The following is a 27,622-nucleotide window of genomic DNA, read 5'->3' as shown; positions in this document are numbered from 1 at the left end:
CTTGTTCTATATGAAATCGTTTACAGATTTCCATGGGCGGCAGTGACTTCTAACCATGAAGTTAAGACAACATGTCCATTTGCAACCTCAACCTTACAAAAAAAAAAAAATTAAACACAAATTACGTAAATGAATCAAGTACTGCAAGTGTAGGAATTTGCAAAATCTATAAACAATTTTTGCAATAAATTCCTTGTTATTGTAATAAATTCCTTATAATTGCAACAATGCGTCATTCTACCTGTTTACACAAACGTTGGTTAAAATAAGATTAAGCTCCGTTGGGTGTAGGTAGCTTTCGAAATCCGTAACTGGTTTGAGTTCGAAGGAAATTGACAGGCTTAGACTGTGGAATTATTATTTGTTTGTAGGTTATAGGCGGATCGCACACGAGGCATTATCAGCAACTGTTACCAAGCAACAATAATTTTAGCAATAAAATATTTATCAAAAATAAATAAGTAAATAATTAAGGTGGTAGAATCCCTTGTGGTTCAACTCCAGCGCACCTATTTTTACCTATATGTATAATAATCCTATCTGGGATTTATTACAGTTATTCCTGGGCAGCAGGAGCTACTTACCATAAGGTGGACTGCATGCTCGTCTGCTACTCCTATATTATAACAAAAATTGCACACTTGCGCATCACGACAACGATTATGTAAATTAATTATATTGTACTAAATGTATTGCGATGTTAATTTTATTATAATTAATTATTTATTATATTAATGACATAAAAATAATGCAACATGGAAGTACAAGACATTACTTGAAATGTATTTCAAATGACTATTTTATAATAAAATTCTGTATTCAACGTGAAGCAAATGTAGGTAAAATTAAAATTACTCGTTATTATATTTAGAAATACTCGTAGCAGAATATAAATTATGTTTACGTCCGTTGCACGGTGTATAAGCCGCCTTATTCGTAATTATACATTTAATTATCATAGTGACTGGTTGACCGAAATATCAGGTGTATAGTATAATATTTATGAGACTGACAAAAGGTCTACTACATGTTCATAAGTTATATTAATATATTATTATGTTTGCCAAAGTACCTAATGTGTTTAGTATATTTCACACACAATGTTTAAAAACTCCATGGAATGGCCTTAGGTTGCCCTGTTATCGTCAACCAATTATGGGTTCCACAGCTAGCTCCTCTCAGATCAAGATGGATTTAGTCCATGGTGCACCGCGCTGGCTAAATAGCAAACTTTATACATCTTTCATAACTTTTTTATAAAGAACTTATAGGCGTGTTAGCTTTCTCACGATGTATTTATCTCCCTTTACAGCAAGTGATATTTCATTTCCAAATATGCTCATAATTAAAAAAAATCTGAGGTACGGTATTTGTACCTTGGACCCCTCGATTGAGGAGCTAGCCACTAACCTACCAGGCGTGCCCTGTAAACTAGGAAAATTTCAATATGTCAGAGGTGACAGTCCGTATATAACCAAAGCAATCTTAGGTCTTATATCGTTAAGAGTTCGTACAAATTCTATAAACAGTAATCACTTAATGTGAACTATTACATAAAAATACTTTACTCACCACTACCGGATCACAGTACGAATTATAGAGCATTAGGCCACGATCGTTTTAAAAATATCATACACGATGACGTAATGATCTCGTAATATATCAGATTAATGAGAGTCGAAAAAATTGCGATAAACACCGACTAATGCAATGTTGAGTCCTTTTTTTTATATAGCTTACTAACTTTAGCCCACGACTTCGTTCATCTGCTATACCGACCATACCATATCACCGACCATAGATGGCCTATAGGGAACCCAATGCATTTAGAATATGGGTCCAATCACAGATACATGGATCTGTTCAGAGCATTTAAAATCAATTTATGAGGTTTTTTCTGCAAAATGATCGATATTTGACTATTCTGAATGCTAAATTTTCGTAATGACCAATCAATCTAACCAATTTCTGCCTAGCAATGATCAAAGTTTAACAATTTCTGCCTACTAGAATTTTCGTTAGTCCTCAAGCTCCTTTAAATAGATATACTAAGCCAGAAAAGTAGAAACATTCGCGAGAGGGTATCCAACTTCTTAAAATTTCATGGCTATCAGATTAATGCTGTAGTAATGCATAAAATAAAAACAGACAGTCAGACAAACATTCATTTATATGAAGATAAATCGATAAAATCTTAAGACAAACAGAAATACAGACATTCTTTTATATATATGGAGATAAATAGATAGAATTGCCGAATCAGGTTGGAGGGGAAGTTATTAGTGGAGTTGTACCGGTGGCATCGGTGTCGCAACGCTTCTTTCCCACGAGGTGGCGTTGGTGCAATACATGGCGTGGACTACCATTAGTGTTACGTTTTGTTCTTATACTTTTAGTACTGGGGGGTTAATACCATCTCTTATAACAATATTATTTTAATCATACATTGATATTTCGTACCACGACCTCTTTCAAGCAAGATTGTTTTTATAATATTTCAATAAGCAGTTTTGTATTGTGTCGGTCGAAGTTATTCATTCTTTTTTGCAGAAAAATTTTTTTTAAGCAAATTATGACAATTTCAGTTGGTTTTATACAGTGGTTAAGCGAAAAATGAATAAGGGTTTAAGTTTAATGAACTGCGTATGACGGAACACAATCAGGATCGTGGTACGAAAGAGATGACACTAGTTTCGATGTTTTTTTTCCTCTTGGATAAGTAATAGACAAATTACTCATTCTTTTACATCACTTGGCAGGAATAAAACAGAATTGTTTTAAGGAGGTCGTTGAATATTGAAATAAAACTTTCCTGAACTATGATTGTTTTTAAAAGATGGGGATAGGCCCCCTGACCGGGAGATATGGATACTTACCTATGTATGCTTGTTAAAAGTAGTAATGTTTTGTAATAGTGCTTTTGTAAGAGTATTTGATACGGAACTACTTACGTACTTATATGCTTGTTAAAAGTAGGAATATTTGCTTCTGTAATAGTATTTGAGTTTTGTAACCGTCTGCGGAGGGAAATGCTTTTCGGGCGTATGTATATGTGTAGGTCTCATTTGTTACAGTTGTGTCCTTACAGCCCAAAAGGCTTCAATTATCACATATGAGATTTGTCTAATAACTTTAACGCTACGAAAGATCTAAATGTCGTTAAATATTAGAACACTTGTTCGATCATGTTTTCGGTAAATGTTAATAAACTACAGTAATACCTCGAATGTATGAGATAGTGGAACTGAACTATAACCGCTTCAGTCGAAATCGCGTAAGCCGTAGTATGATTTCGCGTATGAATATCATCGAATACTTAGTATGATTGACAAGTCCCGAACATGTCTATAATTGAGCAATAATATGGGGATATTTACACTATTATCGATAATCGAGAGTTTCGTAACGCTCAAATACATGACAAATTCACGAAATTTGAATCGCGTATAGTCCGCACCAGACTGCTAGTCCGCTCTAAACTTGTTGCGACCAGGTGTAGTCATACAATTTACTATGGTGACGCGATTCATTACTATATTCAGAGCGGACTAGCAGTTTTACGCGGACTATAACTCCGGGTCGCGTGAGTCGCGTAAGTTGAGGTATTACTGTACTCTATCCTATTTTCTACTTTACACTGAAGGCTAAAAAAATGTATACAAGCTTTTGCCCGCGGCTTCGCTCGCGTGACGAAGTAATATTTTCATCCCCTATTTTATCCCCTTGGGGGTAGAATTGATCAAAATCCTTTCTTAGCAGATGCCTACGTCATAACATCTACCTGCATGCCAAATTTCAGCCCGATCCGTCCAGTGGTTTGCGCTGTGCGTTGATAGATCACTATGTCAGTCAGTCACCTTTGAGTTACATATATTTAGATTCACAATACTCTCAAGAATATCCCGGTTCACTACATTATCCATAATATGTTCATTACCCAATAGCAGTTGCATGTTCTACTGGGTTAATTGCAATCATCAAACACTCGTAACTCGTACTGACGTAACACCACTTTACTCTTATTGCAGTTTTTACAAATATCATCGGTCTATCTAATAGAGTCTATTAGATTCGGTGCTTGCGATTCGTTGGGCAAATGTTTGTTAATGGTTAATGTGTCTTGTGTGATATTGCAATGCAATATGGATTATTGTAAAATTTTATATACAAAATACATGTGGGATTGTACCTTTAAACTTGAACCGAACTGATAGCATGCAAAAATGTATTTCAAAAATAAAACTATTCCGGTTCTTAAGAAATAGTAAAATTTATTTATGTGTAGGGAGTCAATATAAGAAACTGTTTTTTTTGTTAGTTTTTATCGTTAATTGTCATGAAAAGTGCCACTATCACATGAACATAAGCATCAGTCAAGTGTGAGTCGGGCTCCTTAATATTCGATTTTACCCAAAATCCTTATTTTCCAATATTTCGAGGCGCTTGTTTTTAATGAAAACTTACACAATAAACGAGTTACATTACTTCAATGTAAATAATAATTACATTTCAAAATGACAAGAATATTATAATACAATTACTCTATTAATTCACATCATAGTAATATAGATTAAGCGGCGAATTGAAATACAATAGAGATGTGAAACTGTAACTAAATTTGAATGAGACCAAAGTCGGAGTTACGACATATTAACGTAACCTTGACAGTATGTCACTAGGGTTGTCAAAATCAAGATGTTCGTAAAGATTTATATATTTTTAGACTAATCGTTTTGATACTAAAATTATTACGTACAAAGAACAGAAAATTATTACTATGTCCTTTTCACGCAGGTCTATTTTCGTTTCTCGGGCACGTAAAAATTATAATTCTGGCCTTTTAAGAGCACATGCGACGTAAGCTCACATATATCATGTATCACGTTATCATTAAATTTCAAAATTTACGTATCTACGTGTGGACCACTGCGCCGCAAACAAAAATGGAAAATTCTTATTACACTCATAGTCCTTCACTAGGATATATCGTGGCATAGGTACCATGGCATAAACAAAAATACACAAGTATCCAGACCTAAAACAGAACCTTAAATTTTCATTTATGCCTAAACAGATATCGTATCCGAAACACTTTGCGCATCAAACCAGTACCCTGGCCCATACAATTTCCTAGTTCTGACACGATCCGCTAGGGGCGCTGATTAGAATTTGTATGGGCAAATACGTAAACAAATACCAACAGTCATATTTGTCGAGACGTAAAAACTCCTGGTAAGGGTACAGTCTCCTAAATTAATTTAAAAAAAGCGTTCCTTAAAGTGACAACCCTATTAATAGCTTAAATGAATGACTAACGCACACAAACTCCTCATATTGTATTATTATAATGATCTAAGAATTTTTTGTTGGCGCATTTCGTAACATCAGATTATCTAACAAAGACCAAATTATAGGGAACTTGTAATTTATGGCTCGCTTGCACAATTTTATAGCTTGTAGCTGACTATTACTGGGTTTTTGCGCATAGAATTAGGTTTCAAATAACTTTTTGTACTGTTTTGGGCGTATTATGCGTTATTATTCGAGTAATAAGATTTTGTACGATTTTGAATAATGTATAGTCTACAGACCTGTGTGTATAGCCACTTATTTTCCTTATTTGGTAATTTTTGTATCAAAATATGTATTTCGATCTGTAACTCTACATTTTGTCTTTGCTATTGTACTTACAACCTGTCTACACAAATGGAAAATTAAGTAATAATTGAATCATGAATATATTTTCTTATATAACTGACCCTTTTCTGTGCTCTTTAGAGACCCGCCTACCAGTAATTAGAAGCCACTGACAGGGGCCGACATTTGTGTTGGATATTTTTAAACCACATATAAAGCCTCCTATAAGACATGCTATTGCTATGTTAACAATGTCAACCAGAATCGCGTATGAAATTTTGCCACTAGTGGCCACCCATCCAATTTTCAACTGTGCCCGACATTGCTTAACTTTACCTATATTTCGATTTCAATCTAAACTATTGCTGACTATAGAACTTAACCTACTTCATTTTGTAAGAAGATACACCAATTAATTGGATAGATATCATACTGATATCTTGGATTTGATTGAATTAATTGGATAGATATCATACTGATATCTATCCAATTAATTGGTGTAACGCCATATGGCTATGTACCACTACTAGTGTTAGGTCACAAGCCTATGACATTTAGCGCATCGATGTCTAAACAGGAAGAGGGCATGTGGTCACCGTTTCCTGTCGGCCACTTGGAAAACCTGTGTTGTGGCGTTTCGTAAGACATTAGCATAATATTTCGTGACCAATTCAAGTGAAACTGGGTAACGACAAGTTTGTGTCGGCGAATTTAATTGTGTCGTGATTTTGTGATGAAAGAACCTAGTTTAAGTAACGCTAAGTACTAAAATTTGGAGTTTCCTTTGCTGCATTACATAAAAATGTATACATGCACTACCTTTTATAGGTTTACAAAGATGACTGATAAAAATGTAAGATTAAGTTATTGTTATTGAACCAGAGAAGAGCTACGGTATTGTATGCTCGACTGCTCGTGTTAGGCGCTTCCGGGGATAAAAGGGACGGAATAGGGAGGAATCCAGTCGCGTTCTTTGCCCGGAGTTCTCGACTAGGGTTTGATGTGCAAGTATACCACATAACCACCGGCACCGGGTACCTTTTGAAGGTTTCCCACTCGTCAAAAAAGGAGATTCAATAAAATATTTCGATTATGATTATGCTTTTCAATGTCACCAATATAAACGAATAATTCTATTATCATCAACCCATTATTGTCCCACTGCTGGGCACGGGTCTCCTCTCAGCCTGAGAAGGATTAGGCCATAGTCTACCGCGCTGGCCAAGTGCGTATTGGTTATGCAGTGGTAAAAATTAATATCTATATCACTGCATAACTGTAATTATGATGATCTCTAACAAATGATTGTTATTTTCTTCCAGGTACATAGCAAGGGGTTGAAGTTCGGTATCTACGAGGACTACGGCAACTTTACATGTGCGGGCTATCCTGGCGTTGTCGGACATTTGGCTGAAGGTAATATTATAATACATGGCATTAATTACATTACTAACTGTATTTACGACGTTATTCATGTATATTTTAAGAGAATATTTGTTTAGAAAACTTTAAGACTTTGTGGGCTGGTTTTTGAAAAAATAATACCTATCTTAGTGTTTATACATACTCAATATGTGCTTAGCCAATATCAGCAGTAAAACCGTTAATTTAAACAGTCTTATAAAGTAGCTTTTTGTATTTATGTTAGAAGTAGGTATTTAGTTAACAAACAGATTCCACAAACTATTATCCATAATTCTTAAAATTAAAATAACTACACTACATCAATTTACTCTATGTTTATTATGAAAGTAGTTTGAATGTTTTTCCAAAGACATTAATAACGATTGAATCGTTAAACGGTACCTGTGTATCAAAATGAGGTCAAGTATATGTAATGCACTAGAAATTCAATGCGGCAACACTATATGACCTAACACGCGCAATCATGACAGGCAGACATTTTGAATTCAAGAAATGGTCCACGGAAATGTCTCAGAATGTGAAAATATATAGAATACATTCAATATGAATAATGGGTCTCCATTTGTAGGCACCTTAATCGCATCTTTTTCCAATTTCATAAAAACGATAATTCTCAGAAACATCGTGGGTCATTAACGTAGCACAATTATGAAAATACATTCTGGTATTCATTTAAGTATGAAAATATCTATCTTAGAATATAAATAGGACATGAATTCCATCCTATGATAAAATAGATGCCTTGCTACTCCCCAAGATTAAGATGAAATACAGCAGAATGGAGTAAAGCAGACGTCGACATCCAAAGATTCTACTTATATTTATTTTTTAAATGTTTAAGTACAGTAATACCCCAACTTACGCTACCCCGACTAACGCGAATTTGGAGTTGCGCGATTTTCAAATCTCGTCGATTCTCCTATGGTTTGAGTGTCCCGCAATTACCGATTATAAAAACTAAGCTTACTAACCCTACAATTATTCATGTAAACATTTGTATTTGTTGTGCGAAGTCAACACATTCGAAATCATACCATAAATATGTACATGCATACCCCGACTTACGCGAATTCGTCTTACGCAGTTATTACTCGGTCCCACAAGTCGTGTAAGTCCGAGGTATTACTGTATCTTAATTTATCAAAACACACATTAGCAGCAAATTTAGAGGAAAGGTGGACAGTTTTCGAGTTCACGACATTTCATCAAAGTTATTACTAAGCTCCTTCTATACTATTTCTATTTTCTAAGGTAAAAGTGTACCAATATCAGTTCTTTTGGTTATCATAATGCATTCTTGCGTAAGGGCTAATTTAGACCGGGGAAGCGAGTCGAAAAGCGCGGAAGTGAATTTCATAATGTACTCGTATGCAATTACATGGAGTGTAGTGAATTTTAAATGGATTTTGATGACTAGTTCAGCTGGGGAAATTACACCTTTGTCTTCAGAGGAAACAACGGTTCATAGCTGACGTTGGATGGAAGGTGGCCATGAGGCCGGAATATGGCGGACAATTACCCAATGTACACCTATGTTTTTAAACCTATGTTCCACAATAAAATTATTTGATTTGATTTGATTTGAAGGTTTTTGTCTTTATTTTCGTCCATTGTAATTAATAACGTATAGGAAGTGGTCTTTAATATTAGGCGTATCTAGTGTGGTCTTTAATACTTGGCTATTAATGATGAGGGAAAAGGGTAGTGGATCTTAAAAGCTCATTTTAGCCCTTGTTTGAAAACTCTGTTAGTTACCATTTACCTATGTAATTATATGCTCGCAATATTAATAGTAAGATTGTTTGGACCTTCGATCATCAAGTTTCTGATATAGATTAAAAGTGAAAATGGTAAAAAAATACTTAATACATATTATACAATATATAAAACACACAGACAGAAAACAAACTTTTGATTTTTTTTACTCATATAAATATATTAACCAGGAGTCGAACCTGAAGTCTCTGGCCACAAAAAACCGCGACATGCAACAATTATAGTAAAATGGGACAATTATCAAATGTCTAGTATTGTATGCACGGAAATTCCGTGCACATTATTTCCTACACGAAGATTTAATAGCCGGAATTCAGGAAAGCACAAATCTAAGTATTGTATGCAATCTAAAGGAGACATCACGCATCGCACGCAATTTGTCATCATCAACGCATTACACTCCCACTACTGGTCCATGGACATCTGCAATCAACCCAAGATAAGATTAGATTGCTACCACAGATACGTCACTACTCGTGCCTCAGAAAATTATGTCTCCTTTGCTACACCCTTCAAACCAGAACACAACAGCGCTTAACGCTACTTTTATTAAGCAGCAATAGGAGAGGCTGTGGTGCCAAGAAGAGGTTAACCGCAGACAAACCTGTTACATAAAAGCATCTGATATCTAGTAGAGATGAGACATAGGTCTGATTACCTATAAACTAAGGTGATAAACAGCCAGTCTTAATCAACATGATTATCTCACCAAAAAGTTTTTGTTTTATTTGAGAAAATAATGAGATACTTACATTAATTCTCCATTCTCTTTACTTACGAAGGTATATATTAATAGGAAACGCATTACGTATTTAAAATGGTGTTACAAGACCGGTCGATAGGGTGATATTATCTATCAATCTTCCTGTATTAGTATGTGCCGTGACCTTATTTGCGTACTAATTATGAATAATGAGAAATAATAATTGTAGAGAATTAATCGTTCGGTTTCTCTCGATTGCACTAATAAGCGGAAGCTGAGATCTTGAAGTATATTAATGTTCAGTCAGTAGGTATGTAATGTTCATATATGTAATTTCCTAAATAGAATTGAGTATGTACATATTTTCTTTAAATGAAAATGGACTTTTCGTCAAATGAAACGATCTGAACCATAAATTAAAACGTATTATTTCTATGGGTCTAGATCTACGTAGGTATATCTGGATCTAGAAATAACACTAAAATCTAGATGGCAACCAGAACACAGAAAATCTTAAGGATTTCAGAAATAATTCAGATTTAGTTTTATAATTTTTGGTCGACAAGATTTCCAGTCTTCAAGCTAGGTAGAAAGATATAAGATCTCGTTTCTGGCAGAGGACCTTCTGCCTAGGCTCATTACTATATGTCACATTTTGAGTTTTACGACCGAGAAGATGAAAGAAAACTAGGAAAGCAGAGTATAGCAATATATTTAGTCCTCACGACCGTTCTGTATGAGAGTAAGAGCAAGAATCGACATACATTCTTAATTCAAAGCAAAGTTTTTCTACAGATTTTTTTCGGTTTACAAAAGTATCAATATCCAACAGAAGAAGGTTCTATTTGAGCTAAACACTCTTGCTCCAACAGACGCTGCGACCTTCGCATCCTGGGGAGTGGACTACGTGAAGCTGGACGGGTGCTACGCCCTCCCAGCTGACATGGACCAGGGTTACCCTGACTTCGGGAGGCAGCTCAACCTGACCGGCAAGCAGATGGTCTACTCGTGTAGTTGGCCCGTCTACCAGATATACGCTGGCATGCAGGTGGGTACAAAAACAAAAATAAGTTGGCAAAGGTGTGTGAAGTCTACCAATGCGTTCTTGACCAGCGTGGTATACTATGGTCTAAAACCCCTCTCGTCTTAAGAGGAGACCGGTGCCCAGCAGTGGGAATAATTAGTTAATGACGAGGCAGCTGGTTTTTGGTGTTTATGTAATGAGGAAATAAATGAATTTAACTCATCTGATATTAAGTGATCACCTTTATCTTTAAATAGGGCATCTTAAGTGATGGCCCATATAGCAAAGTGGTTATCATACCGACCTTGCAGGTACAGCGAGTGATCGATTTCGATTGTCGATAAGAGGGTAATAAAAGCGATGAATTTAAATTTCCATTATACGAGTAGGTCTAAGTATTTGAGTGTATATCTGTGTGTTACATAGCACCCTCATAGATGTAACTCTATAATGGAAGTAAAAATTCGTTAAAAATTCGTTATATTCGGTAACATTTGTACAGTCGAACCATGGAGAATTGTAAAACCTTAAGTTTAATGTCATCTTCGCCTACTTATAGCGTTTAAGATAAACCGCACTCTCCAAAAATCTTAGTGATAGCAAAACATTTATGAGTGATTATAAACAAGCATAAAAATGGTACAGCGCCATCATGCCAAAAACAACTGCAAGTCAACTTGCTACTTCCATAACATAAAATATACACAGTTACACACATACTCCAAATACCGACCATTTATTATACCAACTAAATACTCGTAAGTAGTTTCCGACAAATGTGAATCTCATAATAGAGCATTATGAATTCACGTTCTTAATTTGCGTTGTATACGGTAATATGATTTCAATTCTGTTCTACATACTAACGTTACGTCATGCATGAAAGGTGTTAAATAATATTTATGACACCGTTGTGCTATACAGAGTGTAACACAAAAATTATATGGTTGAGGTTGTCTTATCAGAATTGATGTTATCAATATCATCCGTATGTAAAGTTTAAAATGTAAGGTTAACTAATAATTGTATAATAACCATCTGTTAAAGGAATAATAGTTCAATTAGCTTCAGTATTTGTTTAGACCGCTACAAATGCAAGCTGTCTGATATGATCTCACTTAATTAGTAATCTTTGTAAATTAATTTGTTTGTCTCACTAAAAGTATAAAAGTTTGTAATACGCATTCTCGAAAGTATTCTTTCCCCCGTTTTTAAGAAGATTTTATTCATTTCTTCTTCTATTCTATCCTTTTCATCTACCAATCTTCCTTCTTTTGCAAATCCTTTTTCTTCTATTATTATTCATCCTCCTTTATTGTTATTTTTTTGCTCTTCTATTTCAATACCTAATTTATTCTAAATTTTCAATCCATCTATTAGACAGTCATCATTAGAAAGTGCTTATTATTTTAAAGAAACCAACTCGTTTTGGGTTATATTTGAATACAATTTTATCAATTCCAGCCAAACTTCACATCGATAATTGAGCACTGCAACTTGTGGCGAAACTTTGACGATATCCAGGACTCGTGGGCCTCCGTCGAGTCTATCATAGACTATTACGGAAACCATCAGGACGTCATCGTGCCCAACGCTGGACCCGGCCATTGGAATGATCCGGACATGGTAAGTGACGATACTCCGAAACGAACCTAAAGAAGAAATTGGGTTAAATAGGGATAGGAATAATAGATATTAAAATATCTAAAAAGGTATGAGACGATAAGAAATTGTGTGTAAAAATATTTTAAATGACTTAACAAAATAAAGAAACAGTGTGGTTAAACACTGTTTCTTTATTAGAATAATAACAATGCAAGACTGTTCAAATTATTGATATAACAACTACTTTTATAGCGAAAATCACTTATGACTTATTTTATCTGTACATTAATTGTTTAAGTAAAGGAAGGTCAAACTGTTTATTTGATATTGTATATCTTTATACTTAGGATGATTTTTAGTTTTGCACCAGTACATATTTATCTGCCAATTTATTTTATTCACAATAAAACAAACCTGTACGTTTTGTTTCAGCTCATCATAGGCAACTTTGGGCTCTCGTACGAGCAGAGTAAGACCCAGTTCGCGATATGGGCGATACTGGCGGCACCGTTGCTCATGAGCGTCGACCTTCGCACCATCCGACCGGAGTACAAGGCGATATTGCAGAACAGGAAGATTATCGAAGTTGATCAGGACCCGCTTGGTATTCAGGGCAGGAGGATATATAAGGTGAGATTTATGAAAATCTTATAGCAAAAGAGTATGCAGCTGCTTAGAAGTGTTGACCTTGACACCATCCGACCGGAGTACAAGGCGATATTGCAGAACAGGAAGATTTTCGAATTTGATCAGGACCCGCGCGGATATTAGGTGAAATTATTATTATTTCAAGGCAAGTAGTATGTTATATTAGGTGAGAGTGTTGTGAAATTTTTATTAGAACCAAATTGGCAGTCTATTTGAAGATAAGTTGTCACTGCAGCTCATGGGCCTCTTATCGCCCATAAATAAAATTGAAGTCCCCGATGCCTTTCAACATAAATGTAATATTGGTAACAAAATTGAAACCACATGCGTAAGTGTGGTGTCTATTTCTAAGATGGATTAGCACTGAAAACGTCATCTGTGTTAAAGGTGCTATAATTATGTGCATGATAAGCAACCGTGGGCATTGTATATCCTGCCGTATATAATGTATACGATTTTTTTGTTCTGATTAATTCTACTTTTTCTACAAGTATAGTAAAGAAGTTTCTTATTGTATCTCCTCATCTATGTATTTTAATAGATTTTAATATAAATTTATATCTTTTCAGCACCGCGGCATAGAAATCTGGTCAAGACCGATCGTGCCAATCCAGGCCGCGTACTACTCTTACGCGGTGGCGTTTGTCAACCGGCGGACGGACGGTACTCCGTCTGATGTCGCTGTCACCCTCCGGGAGTTGGGGCTTAACAACCCCGCTGGGTACCGGGTGGAGGTAAGCTACAGAATACAGAAACAGTGATGAAAAAAAAAGGCTGAACCCATATCTAGGCTAGATATGGGTTCAGCCTTTTTTATAATATAGGAGCAGCAGACGAGCATGCAGTCCACCTGATGGTAAGTGTCTACAGCAACCCATAGACATCTGTAAGCAACCCCAGATAGGATTAGATATCTAATCAACAATCTAAGGTCGGCCACAGATGCGCCGCTACTTCTGAGGACTAAGCTGGAACGCCTCGGAAAAGTATGTCTCCCTTACCACACCCTTCAAACCAGAACACAGCAGCGTTTAACACTGCTATTATGAGGCAGTAATAGGTGTGGCGATGGTGCCGAGACCCTCTACTACGAGAATCCAAAGATCAAATCCCAGACAGCAGCTCAGACTTATCATAAGTTATGAGCGTATTAGAGATTAATTATGATGCAAAGGAAAATATCTTGAGGAAACTCACACGTCTGAGAGTTCTAAAAGAAGTGTTCTCCAGGGTGTGTGAAGCCTGATAGGATTGTACTGTAAATCTAGGGCAAATAAAGTTTATTTTAATAGAAAATTGTTTTGCCTATGCAAGATGTCTATACAAGGATTCTTCTTCGCGTAAAATAATCTATATTGTATTATATTCCAATAGTCCTTTTTTGAGTTTCTTTGAAGAAAATCAGACCCAATAATATAAATTTTCATGCCATATTAATTTTAGTTAACAGCATCGTACTAAATAAAAAGATTTTATACACGATTCTTAAGAGGTGGCCGACATCTGATTCAATTAGGGTCAAACCACACTTGACAACCAGTTTTATAACGTAAATACTGATTTTGGTTGGACTGCCAACCTTCAACAAAGGTTATCTGTCTGTTACTTTTAGTACCGAAAGTAATCTCACTCGTAAACTACATTCCATTCGAAAACTGATAGTAGCGCTACAATATTCGGAAGAATGTTACGGGGTGGCGCAAAATTAATCATCCAATTTTGTTTCTGAATAACTTTTGTACCCTTTACCACTGGATCTTAGGCTAACAGTGTATGGGATATGAGATTGAATGGCTAACAGTGTATGGGATATGAGATTGAATGGATCTATTGCATTAATAGTGATGGCCTAATACATAGGAACCTACTTTATAATTCGGTCTCTTTCGCTGAGAATGTGGTGATCGAATCCCAGACATAAATATCAGATTTTTCTAATAATATTTCTAATGATATATATTAGATATATTAATTATGACTCTTTTCAATGTCGAGGTCAAACGTCATGAGGAAATTTGTATACCTACATGAGATTTTTGTAAACAAGATCCTAAAGATGTATGAAAATAGAGGGGACATATTGTGTGCCCAACGGTGGGACAATAATGTGTTAATGATTACGATAATAAGATTTTGTTGCACTGATTTTATAAAATTGTTTTCATTTACACAACAAACACTTAGTTCACAATTTTGTTGCAAGTGTATGTTCTTTTTTACAAGAAATGTATGTTTTCTTTTACAGGATCTATACGAAGATGTTGACTACGGCGTGCTGTCTCCGCAAACCAAGATCAAAGTGAAAGTGAATCCCTCAGGTAGAAAGTGTCGCACTTTACTAGTATTCAAGGGCGCGGTATTATATTAGTATTGATTACTATTTATGGAACGCTTACCGGTTTAAATATACGTTTGTTCAAATCGGATGGATTTGACCAGTAGTACCGTTTTTGGTCATTAATTATGTAACTGCATACTTTTATAAACATTACTTATTAATATTAAATCCTGCTTTTTAGACTCCATGTAATTTTAGCTACAATAGTGTTTATTTATAGTCACCGTAAAACTGCTAGTCCGCTTTGAATATAGAAATGAATCGCGCCGCCATAGCAAATTTTATGACTACACCTGCTCGCAACAACTTCAGAGCGGACTAGCAGTTTTGCGCGTACTATACTTACGTGTTAAAATAATTTAAATGTTCTCGAACAAATAACAATATCTATTTAAGATTGTATAATTGAACGACTAACAGTAGCAAACATAACAAAAGGAGTTGTGGTGTTATTTATTTATGCTTGATATTTATAGTATTTGGGGTGGTGTTCAGATAATAGGTATTTTAATTACTGAATAAACATGCTCATTGATAATTTATTTCAACAGGTGTGGTGATACTCCGTGCTGACGCTCAACCGTCTTTCGCATACAACGCGATCCCAACGAGAACGCCGTACGCGCCACTCAATGACGTATTCAGACTGACAAAGAAGTGAGCAGCGCCATCTATCAGCGAGTCAACCAGTTATCTACAAGTACAATAACATTCACGTTGCGCGATCTCTACCCGCTAGGTGGCGCTAGTTGTACAGTTAATGTTTGTGATCGAAATGAGTTGCAAGAATCGCGTGTTGTGACCTATCATTAGTTATAAAGTAAATTCTATTCCGTTTAAGCGTTATCGAAATGTTTCATTTTAATGCTATTATCTTAACTATCAATTTTCATAGAAAAATAGGACACAAATTTATTTGAGTGTTTCATCGTCAATTGTTAATTTTCCTCGACTAATAAAAGGAAAATCTCACTCACAAAGAAAATCTTAATCTAGATTCAAATCACTAAATAATTATTAGCTTCAAATTACTCAGTGTCAACAGCGCCTAAATACGGATATCTAGCAATTTTTAGACATCATTATAATTGAATTTAATAATATTTAATCCATTAATAAATTAATGGTTACGATTACAAAATGAGTCTACCATACGCAATTTACAATAGGTCAGTTTTTAAGTATCTTGAAATTAAGAGGTAAGTATCTCATTCTAATAAATGTACATGGATTGGAGAGGCAATGATATAAAAAGTAGAGGTACAGAATACTGGGAGGTTACTACCATCTCTTAAAACAATATTATTTTAATCATACGTTGAAATTTCGTACCACGACCTGTTTTAAGGATGTCGTGGTACGAAACAAAATAATGTTGATGCAATATTGAAACAAAACTTTCCTGAACTATGATGGTTTTTAAAAGATGGTGGTAGGCCCCTGGTCATTAATCCATGTTTCTAAAAGGTCTAAAAAATGAATATTTAAAGATAGTTGGTATAAGTGAATAAATAATTACTTATAATAACTTACAAAATTGAGAAAAAATACTCAGTCATTGACCATTACGAATTACCCGATAATATTATAGACTGCCAACTTACACGGGAATAAGCAACAATAGAGAAATACATATAACAAAACATGGGATAACTATTTCACAGACTTATATAAGTATGCGATGCATTGACGCATTATGTAATCGTAATTTTCTTAGGTGTAAAGGTTACCAGTTGTCTCAGCTTGCCCTTAGGTTACAATTTATTTATGTTTCATTTTAACTAGTGTGATCTACTTATTGTATAGAGAAGCGTGGAGTTAATTTTGCCATTATGACGTACCTAGAATAAGGATGTACATTATAGTTGTCTGTAATTGTAAGATTTTTGTAGAGAACACAATAAATAATTACATTTTTACCATGTTTTATTTCTAAACTTCTTTTTGTATTGTTAATCTAATTGAAAGTAGTTTTTTTTTATAATATAAGGGTAGTAGACGAGCATGCAGTCCACCTGATGGTAAGTGGCTACTGCCGCCCATGAACATCTGTAATCAACCCCAGATAGGATTAGATATTCCTACCTAAGGTCGGCCACAGATGCGCCGCTACCCCTGAGGACTAAGCTGGAACGCCTCGGAAAAGTCTGTCTCCCTTACCACACCCTTCAAACCGGAACACAGCAGCGCCTAACACTGCTGTTATTAGGTAGAAATAGGTGTGGCGGTGGTGGTGCCGGAGTCGAACCACAAAGGGTTCTACCACCTTCCAAGTATTTAAATGAAAATAATTGAAAATACTACGGAAAGATTGAGTGTGATTATTTTTATCTATTTAATAATATTAATTAAATTGAATGATCCTAAGGATTAAAAATTAAAATTGAATGTAAGTAAATGAAATAAATAATTATCCAGGGAATTAATTAACAACATTACTGTACGCATAAAAATGTATTTCCTTTACAGATTTTTGCACAAAATTATTATTTTACCACTAAAAAGTATATTACATATTTTATGAATACTACTATTCATTGAAAATACATAATAATTTGTTCTTATGATACGTAATTACAAAATATTGTATATATAAAAGTATATTATAAGTACTCGTATCTGCTTACAAAGTTATGTACTAACTATACACAATATATATGAAACACTAAAAAATATTTATATAATGGCATCTCATGGGATTAATAGGAATACACTTATATAATAATAACATAGATTAGTAAAGATACTTCGCCGCCTTGAAATTTAATGAAGACACCAAATGGCTTATTAGTCAGTTCTTTTTTTTTTATTCTTGTCAAATTTTCTCTTAAAAACATTTTTAAAGTAAATTTACGAATAAATGACTAATACTGCGTAATTTACATAATAAATAAATAATTATTTCAAATATTTATTTACTTTAGCACGGAGACGTGGCAAAACTTTTTTACGCAACTATTTCAATTCTCAAAACTGGGTCCATTTTCTTGTTAGGAGTGAGTAAGCTTTACTAATCTATGAATAATAATTACATTAACAATTTTGAATTTAAGTATTAATATTTCTAAAAATAAGGTCACTGCTCAGAGGTGCGACTTTACCCGTAAACTTGAAACCTGAAACTGTTGTACCGAGATTTTCCTCTTCAATCACGTTAATACTTCTGTAATAGAAAACAAATTTGTATTACAAATTATGCAAATATATAAAATGAATATAGATAATATTGATACTTTAAGAAATCTAGTAACTCCCAACACTTTACCGATTGCTATGATTTTTACGAAGGTCTTTATGCAATCCATGTTATTTGAATAGTTGTTACTACCTTCCACATATGCACAGGTATTCGCGAACGGAAATTAGTAAACTAGCTATAATATGAAAACTAAAATTTAATAAGATATGCACAGCGAATAATTGACGTGTAGTCAATGAAATTTATGACCTTAAAGGTTAAAATTAAAAGGTATTTTCAGACGCACTTCTTACAAAGTATTCTAAATGCTATTTAAAAACTACAGGATATGGTAATTCTAAGAACGAGACAAAACTTTTAGGTAGCCTCTATAGTTACATTAAATAAGAGCCAATGTACTACCAAGAAATATGATGTCACACATTACTTGCAATTACCAAATATTTTACGTATTAAAAGCAGTTTTACATACTTGCCTGGATTGCAACTGCCTTGCCTTAAACCCGTTTTTTAACTTACCATAGATAGCATATTTGTTAATTAAAAAGTAAACTGTTAAATTGGTAAAAATCAAAATAACCGGCTTGTTGAAATAAGAAAAAAATACTTGATTAAACTACTGGTATTTAAATTATATTGTAGTGACTGGAAAAGGTTTTAAATAAATGTTTTTACCGACGTAATCAAAGTCTAAAAAGTATTTGGACTCTTTTCTTATTTTATTTTTATCTTACGTGATGAAACCATATTTCAGGTTTATCTAGGCAATGAAAAAATCATGTATTAATATACATGATTTTTTCATGTCATTAATACATCGATAAAAAATCATTATTTTTATTATTTAAAAATGATTTTAGCAAACAAAATTACGATTTTAACTAAAAGTATTAAGGAACTATATTGGGCGTTTTTGATTATAATTATTCTAAAAGTAATAAAATGTTTACCTTTTGTGTCTCACTTTTATTTCTTCTTCCTTTACAGTGGTATTTTCCTCTGATTCGATGCTGTCATCTTTCATAACATCTACACCATTTTGCTTTATTTCCTTAGGCTTTACAAATATAAATTCTTCTCTATCTTCTACTTCTTCTGATGAAAACTCTGATTCACTATTATTTTTGGGAGTAACTTCTATTTGTGGCTTAATCTCCGTGTCTTTGGACTTTGATATATCGTCTATTTTGTTAAACTTGATTACCTTAGACCGTAATCTACGGATAGGTGATATTGTTGGTCGATCATATTTTTCTTTCTCTTCCTTATTCTGTATATTGATAGATTCCGCCATTTCTTCAGAGCTGTCATCATTATTAGTAGCATCATCAATTTTTTTAACAAAAAGCATAGACTTGTGTTTTCTTCGCGTTTCTTCTGAAACTTCAGGCCTTTTAGTCGTGCTCAAGGGAGTCACAGTAAATTGCACGTGTTTCATATTCATAAATGGTCGTCTTGTTGTTGCTAATTTCCAAAAATTTGAATTTTTTGCTCTGATCGTCGGTGTGGTTGTTTTAAACGTAGTCTTATGTGATAGTTGAAAACGAGATGGGGTACTTCGTGTTATTGTCGATTTCGTAGTCACAATAAACCTTTGAATATTGTCATTTTTTGGAGAATGGGGCTTCCACTGCTTTGTTCCTGAAGAACCGAGTTTCACATGGTGATGAATTGGTTTAGTCACTTCAGTTTCATCTGAATCACTGCCCTTAACTAATGCTATAAACACAATCACTAGTACCTGAAAATGAAAAATAAATATGCGATTCACATTGAGATTTAAAGAGCGTTGCGCCTTCATAAGGAAGTTTTTTAAGATAGAAATATAAATGTTCTTTAAGAGAATTATGAGTCGTGAATGTCATGAATCGATCCCGGTACTGGAAGTCAAAAAACTGTTACCGCTACTGGTGTTATGCAAGTTTTAATACACTTAAAAGTACAAGGTTATGAATGCCAAATCAATACATTCCAATGCTTAAGGCCAGAGAAATATCAAGTAATAAATACAATTCCTAAGTAAATACAGAAACTTATTTTAGATATAAACTAAATAATATTTTAGTAAAAGTACTTACAATTTCTACTTTCATTTTTGGAACTAAAACCTTGTAATATTCCACACAAGTCACAGAGAGTAACAATATATTCACTGCTAAGGACAATCACCAATTAAAGGACAAACAAGTATGCACTTGGTTAAATATAGAAAGTTTGCAGTAAGCTAATAATATTGATGGTCGTTAAGTAATAAGTTCACTGATAACACATTGTCTTTTTAAAGGAAATAGAACTACGGATTAAGTTTGAAACCAAAACTCTTATCTTAATAGGTACCTGCATTTTATTACATATTTTTATTGCCATCTATTGAGTCATTTCTGAGAAATAATTACTTAATGACCTTATGACTTTTATTACTAAGGATTAGAGATACGGATTAAAGATAATACTTTCTAGGAAAGCGGTTAAAATCTTAAGCTCTATATAATATGAAAGAGTATTTCTCTTATATATTATCTTTGCTTCCTGCTTTCAATTTATATTACAAATTATCCATATTTTATTATTTCGAGGAATAGATATAACATTAAATACCGAAATTTATTTAATGTTTATAATTATATATTGTAAATACTTGATTGAGGTCATAGTATCATCCGTAGCATCGTCTATACGGCGTGATAACAAAATATACCTACAAAATACAAAGCAGGGCATTCAACTTTAAACAAAAATGACCATAGTATACAAACATAAGAAAATAATTGGGAGTTTGTATCCATTTTACATTTTTGGTTCCAAAATTAGGCTTTGAAATTAAATTTCAGGCGTTGTTAACATTCAATCTAAAGCATAAAAAATCTGATCAATAATAGGTTTATAATGACTTGATTTTAAAAATCATCATTAGTGCTAATATAGTAATGAATAAAATTATAATTGGCATTTCTTATCTTTCATAAATTCATTTTAATTATAAATATTTAAACTATGAAGCAAGATAGGAAGTAAAAAAGCTCTTATTTAAACAGGCACTTGTTTAAAAACCTTTCGAATTTCGGATTGATTCACAAAAATACATTTAGAAGGTAACGAAAATAGTTATACTAGAAAGAGAAGAGGAACAAAGTATAAAATAAATCGAGGGAATAAAGTAAATAAATATTTAATTCCAAAAAACTTAACAAGTTTATACATAGACATGATGTACCTACAAAACACCGAAGACATGATTTAGCAAAAGATTAACATTACGTTAAAATACCTCGTACTTCAAAGTGAGGTAAGTGTTGAACAGTATCCCTAAAATCTGGAACAGTACAACAGAAAGTGTATCCCTCCGAAGGATTATCAGGATGCCAGGATAACCAGCGAAAATTGTTACTCTTTCTACAAACATCCACACAAAAGAATAAGTCACGAGCCTCCGCAGGCGTGTAATGTGGATTATTGATACCCACAAATGCTATTCCACGACCACTACTAGGTTCATACACAACCTTATAAAAATACTGTGGCACTGGTATTATTGGATTATTATTTTCGTCGGTATAAAGATAAATATCCACTTTCCGTCCAAACTGATTAGTCAGCTGAGTGACACCGAACGTGCCTGTATAAATAACAGTGTCATACCCAGCGACGTGGATATGATTCCTCAAATCAACCTCTAAAGTATTCCAGTTGCCACCATTAAATCCAGTCCATTGCGGCGCACAGTTCACATAATGAAATGTTGCTCTTTCCCCAAAAGCGAAAACAAAATCAGTTTTAGCAGCCAAATGACCACGTGATAAAAAGTCGGTCTTCGTGAAATATGTTTCTATCAGAGGACCAACTAATTGTGCTACTGCTGCTTTTTGTCCTCTTGGTGAGAAAAGGTACTCAACAGGAACTTGTAAGTAATTGTTGTTATCTATAAAGAATGGTCGATCAACTTTAGTTTGATACAAGGCGTTATACGCCTTCTGGGTGTATTTCGAGTAAATAGCGTTGAATGTAGCTTCGTTGAAACAAGATTCGAATAAGGGATAAAATTCGTTTTGTATTCTATATCCAACTTCGATAATTGGGTTTCCTTCAAAGCATGTTCGGTTAGTCCGTTCACTCATATGATTTGGCGCGTATGAGCATCTAAAGAAAGAGAATCTAGCAGGCGCATTCAACCATTCGTGATTTTGGAAATTGTCTCCTCCTTCGCACGTTATAGTCGCTGTGGTGTGTTGTTGTATAGCGTTTGGGTGAGATATAACACCTCCTCCTTCACAACTTAACGTTAGAGATTCCCCGTTATTCAGATCAACATTGCCGTACCCATCATTAGGTTCCAATAACCTCCCCTGTTTTAAAATAACAGGTAGAGGTTCCCCAAAATGAATTCGTGTGTTCAACCTGCAACGATCTCCTGGCCTGATATTTAAAACACACAGAATTAACATAAATAACTTGTGGAACATATTTTTAATATTTTATTGAGTTAAATTATTTACAATACTAGAATTTTGAACACATGCTTATGACAATTATTTGTCACTACAGTAATGACAACATTGACAACAAAGTACAACCAAAATAAAAATCGTTTATTTGTAAAATCCCGTTCATAGATAAATTATGTTACCTATTATTTATTGTCATATTAATTGAAGACAAAACTTTTTTACAAAATTATTCTTAGTTTTTGGTCCATCATTTTTTCTAGTTTTAATCTTTTAAAATTAGTTGTTACTTACCAACGTTACATTATTGTCATGAATATTGCGCAGGAAATATTACGTTATACATTTTAAACAGCTTTTTATATAAAATACTGTCCATTGATATTACCATATCATATATTTTTGCTATAGCAACTTTACTTAAGTTTCATTGGCTAGTGGCCTAATAAACTTTACTCCATTCACTTTTGAGAACATTAATGAAAACATTGATGTGTATTTCCTCATGATATTTCTCATTAAATGTAGTAATCCTTAATCAACTTTTTATACGCACATTAGGATCCGATCGGGGAACTGTATTCATACTTTTTTTTTGTAAAATCGAGGTAACGAGCAAGCAGTCCACTTGATGGTAAGAGGCTACTGAAGAAGTGTGTAAACACAGACCTGTATCTATAAAACAAATACAAGTATTTGTGTATAAAGATATGTATATGGAAAGCGATAGTTGGCAAGTATGTGTAGGTAAGGTAGACATATTTATGTGAAGCGTTCCAATTTGATCCTCAGGTGTAGCAACGAATCTGTGGCCAACCTCCGGCAGGAATCCAATGATGGTCGACCCCTTGAAGGTGGTAGAACCCTTTGTGGTTTGACTCCGGCGGCACCACCGCCACACCTATTTCTACCTAATAACAGCAGTGTTAGGTGCTGCTGTGTTCGGGTTTGAAAGGTGTGGTAAGGGACACAGACTTTTTCGAGGCGTTCCAGCTTAGTCCTCAGGGGTAGCGGCGCATCTGTGGCCGACCTCAAGTGGGAATATCTAATCCTATCTGGGGTTGATTACAGATGTCCATGGGCGGCAGTAGCCACTTACCGTCAGGTGGACTGTATACTCGTCTGCTACTCCTATATCGTAAAAAAAAGATATCACGGTTTTACTGCAGATATACACGGGCGGCAGTCGTCACTTACCGTTCAACTAAAAAGTCTCATAAATAATCTAATTACATGCATTAGAGTCATCGAACTTACATTCAACAGTTCAAATACAAATCACGGTTCAAATTTCTGGTTTTGCATCATGCCAATACCAAATACGGAAAAAACCATGAACGTAGTGAAGCATGCCGAAAAAACTTGCTAACTAATCTAAAAATCTCATAAAAACTTGCATAACCTGTAAATCTGCTTGTTATATATTATAGCAATGTATCATTTTTATTATACCTGCTTACTTAGTAGTTTAGTACGGTTTTTGTGTATCCTTAGTGAAGAAGCTCATACCTATAAAATTTGTTCGTGAATAACAAAATGGTTTTTGGTTATTTCTCTCGATGATTTAATTTTCTTATTTGTGAAGAAGTTTACTAATTTCTAAAAGATTAGACATTAGACAGATTTTGAAGAACCCTTTGCAGATCGACTCAGGAGGTAACAGCACCTATTTCTGCTTTATAACAGCAGTGGTATGTAAATACTATATAATTAAATGTTTTGGTTTAAAGTATGTAGTAGGAGAAACATATCTAATCCGTTCTAACTTAGCCCTAAGGGCACTTAAATCCTATTTAGGGTTGATTACAGATGTTCATGGCTACGTAGCATCAAGTGAAGTGCATGCTCATTTGCTTTAAAAATATACATATGTTTTTGTTTATCTTCGAAATACAGATTTGAAACAAAAATGTTGGTGTCTTTTAATTATGAGGTATATAATTTGAAAAATCCTTTTCAAATAACTTTTAAAAAGTAAATATTATACAATTTTACATAGTGGTACATTTAATTAATGATTTATGATGAATGGATTAATTGAATTGTGATTTTACGGGATGATATGTTCGCCCAGCGAAAAAATCCGTTTATACATTAAATTAAGTAATAAGTAAATATTGACATATTTAATGATTTAAAAGATGTTACCTTACAACATAATTTTAGACTACTTTTTATTGCATCTACATACGTTAATTAGTCGTTATTAGAAGGGAGATTATTGATAAAACATTAATGCACAGTTGTAACATCGTATGGAATGTTGTCATGTAACAACGTACTCGTAATAGTCAGAGATCACGTAATGAGATAAAACTCATCAACAGCACCACGTTTTTATGTATGTACAATAATTTATTGTGAGTAATGGTTATGTACCTTATTCTAGTGGCACAACCGTCATACCTATTTCTGCATTTTCTGCACTGTTAAGCGCTGCAGTGTTCTACTTTTAAGGGTGTCGTAAGGGAGACACACTTCGGTAAGGCACTCCAACTTATTCCTCAAGGGTAGCAAATAGTCACGCATCATGTGGCCAACCTCAAGTAGGAATCTTATATTATCTAGGTTGGTTACACCTACCCATAGGCCCCAGTCTCCACTTACTATCAGTACCCTTACCATGAGTTTTTACGTTTCGACAAATATGACTGTTTTGGTATTTGTTTACGTATTTTCCTATACTATTTCCAATCAGCGCCCCTAGCGGATTATATCAGAACTTGGAAACTGTATGAGCCAATACGTAAACAAATACCAAAACAGTAATATTTGTCGAAACGTAAAACTCATGGTAAGGTACAGATGGACTGCATGCTAGTTTCCTTCGTATTTTTTTTTAAATAACCTATCTCGACCTAAATTAAATGCCTATGACTTTCTCTTTCAAATGTTGACTGCTTGTCAACTTCACCGTCGTAACTAATAAACAGCTAAATATCCTAAACTAGTGACTGCTTGCTACAGTATCCGTTATTAGGTCAGTAGCTATAATTCTACTCTCAATTCATAACCATCTATTAATATCAGTACGTGTACTTTAAAAATAATTACCAATACGGCTATGGGTTGCTCTATTGAAGCTAATAATTTTAAATTGCCCAAGAATTTAACGCGAAAGCGACGATCAGATTGATCATCTCAATCCTTTTTGATCAGCTGAGATTGTTTTGAAGGTAAATAGATGTTATTTTTACAATTTTTAAAAACCCACAGGATAAAAAAAATACTTAAAATCAAATATCAAATTCATATTTTCCGTTAACAAAAACGAAACAAAGGGGCGACCGAAGTCCTAAAAATAAAATAGAATTATCAGAGAACATTGGACATTCGAAAATGGAACAGCGCTAACGCAGTCCTCTCATTCCAGTACCAACCGTCCTGAGAGCGGGACGTGACAATGAGAGAGAATAGTGTTTGCCAATACGATAAATATTTAGAAACGTAAACAATAACAAAGCCACGTGCTGTCGTGTGGTACTTAGTGACGTCACGATGACTCGGACGGTGAGTGGAATTCTATAATATTAGATTTAAATTTGCGTTTTTGCGCATTCGTTAGTGTTTTTGAACTGTTTCCAGTAGTTTTGAACGTTATACCGTCATAATTGTCCGCCTAACAGCAGTGTTACACTGCTGTTTTTGTTTTAATAGTGTGGAACTGCACTTATAAGTCCTGTGGTTTAGCTGTATGAGAACAACTAATGTAGGTAGGTAGGTAGGAACCTACTTTAGATCTATTTAAATTTAATGACGGGTACCCATGAGCTGAGGGTATCCATAAATAGCCATTTAACCGAGATTTACTGCTGAAATATTGAATGTGCAAATAAAAAAGTTTAAAAAAAAAACTCAAGCCAGACAGACAAACAAACGCAAGGCAAACAGTCGCAAATACGTGGAAAGCCAACCATAACTAACCACGCGCCGCGGTTCCGCTCGCATTGATCATAATAGAACTGCAAACAAACAATGTATTCGTCATAGTACCATTAGTTCTGCATAATGAATATACCTATATAGTGATTTATATTACTTATGTGTAGTGGAAAAAATCATGTTGTAACACTAAATTGAATTTCCAAGTAAAATAAAATTAGAGTTACCATTGTAATTAGTTTGGTTAATGAATTAATAAAAAGAGTTTTGAGAAAATAAGGTATTGTATTTTGTCAATTTTAAGTTAGTATAATTAAGTCATCATAATTATACAAATTAGAATTTGATTTATCTGGGATAATCTATATTATCGCAAATAATACTAATAATGTCTTGGGAACCTTGCCCAAAGACAGTGATGGCGACAATTTTTTATGGTAGTTTTTTTGTTTTTATATTTTTGTTTTTCATTTTTGTATATATGTAAATTTTGTAAATAAGTTATTTTATATTTATAGTTTAATTTATTATTTTTAATTTTCTCTAAATTTAATTATAATTGTAAATATTTTTCAGTTAATAAAGATAGATAAAAAGTGAAAAAAAAAATCTCACAGCAAACGAAAAAAAATAATACTATAATTAGTGATGTTTATGTAGTTCTCGTGTAAGATACTAAATTGAAATAAATTAGGGCGGTTAAAAAGTAAAGAGTGCTTTCCAGACTTGCAAATGCGTCGTGTTATTGAGGTCATCCAATGACTCACAAACACCAATTTAAATTAATCCCGCTTGACGAAGTGTCTTAACGGCTAATGTTACATTTTAAATGTATTTTTAAACGACTTCGACCAGAAAGGCAAAGAAATGTCTCATTTCTTGGGTGTCATCATCAAATCATCTATATATTTTTCATATAGCTCGTGTAGTAAGAATTTTAATG

General features: G+C 33.9%; 3 protein-coding genes across 4 annotated transcripts in view; 1 reads left to right on the top strand and 2 right to left on the bottom strand.

Annotated features, from left to right (window-relative positions):
* The window catches only part of LOC140754251 (alpha-N-acetylgalactosaminidase), an 86,933-nt gene extending 69,860 nt beyond the window's left edge, over positions 1-17,073 (top strand). The window contains exons 4-10 of one of the 2 annotated variants that reach the window (XM_073089214.1): positions 6,960-7,053; positions 10,414-10,589; positions 12,030-12,191; positions 12,603-12,800; positions 13,388-13,552; positions 15,064-15,136; positions 15,708-17,073. In XM_073089214.1, the coding sequence (XP_072945315.1) occupies positions 6,960-7,053; positions 10,414-10,589; positions 12,030-12,191; positions 12,603-12,800; positions 13,388-13,552; positions 15,064-15,136; positions 15,708-15,817 (978 nt within the window). In that variant the 3' untranslated portion in view covers positions 15,818-17,073. Of the gene's footprint in view, positions 1-6,959; positions 7,054-10,413; positions 10,590-12,029; positions 12,192-12,602; positions 12,801-13,387; positions 13,553-15,063; positions 15,141-15,707 lie in introns of both variants that reach the window. The other variant, XM_073089213.1, reaches the window with a different exon arrangement.
* Positions 17,074-18,081: 1,008 nt separating this feature from the next.
* Positions 18,082-20,540, bottom strand: LOC140754489 (uncharacterized). The gene is made up of 3 exons (XM_073089510.1): positions 20,434-20,540; positions 19,306-20,096; positions 18,082-18,319 (listed from the first exon to the last, which is right to left on the bottom strand). Exons 1-3 carry the CDS (start codon positions 20,446-20,448, stop codon positions 18,205-18,207), a joined length of 921 nt encoding a protein of 306 aa, XP_072945611.1. The 5' UTR covers positions 20,449-20,540; the 3' UTR covers positions 18,082-18,204.
* A 968-nt stretch (positions 20,541-21,508) lies between these two features.
* LOC140754387 (salivary protein Tsal2A) lies at positions 21,509-22,898 on the bottom strand. Its single transcript, XM_073089394.1, has one exon. It carries the CDS (start codon positions 22,813-22,815, stop codon positions 21,610-21,612), a length of 1,206 nt encoding a protein of 401 aa, XP_072945495.1. The 5' UTR covers positions 22,816-22,898; the 3' UTR covers positions 21,509-21,609.
* Between the last annotated feature and the right edge of the window lie 4,724 nt (positions 22,899-27,622).

Source organism: Epargyreus clarus, unplaced genomic scaffold (genome assembly GCF_041222505.1).
Source record: "Epargyreus clarus isolate Ecla_fem2 unplaced genomic scaffold, WU_Ecla_fem_2.2 ptg000029l, whole genome shotgun sequence".
In the NCBI taxonomy this organism is placed as follows: domain Eukaryota; kingdom Metazoa; phylum Arthropoda; class Insecta; order Lepidoptera; family Hesperiidae; genus Epargyreus; species Epargyreus clarus.
Note: the sequence above shows the minus strand (reverse complement) of the source record. Positions and strands in the feature narration are given on the sequence as shown.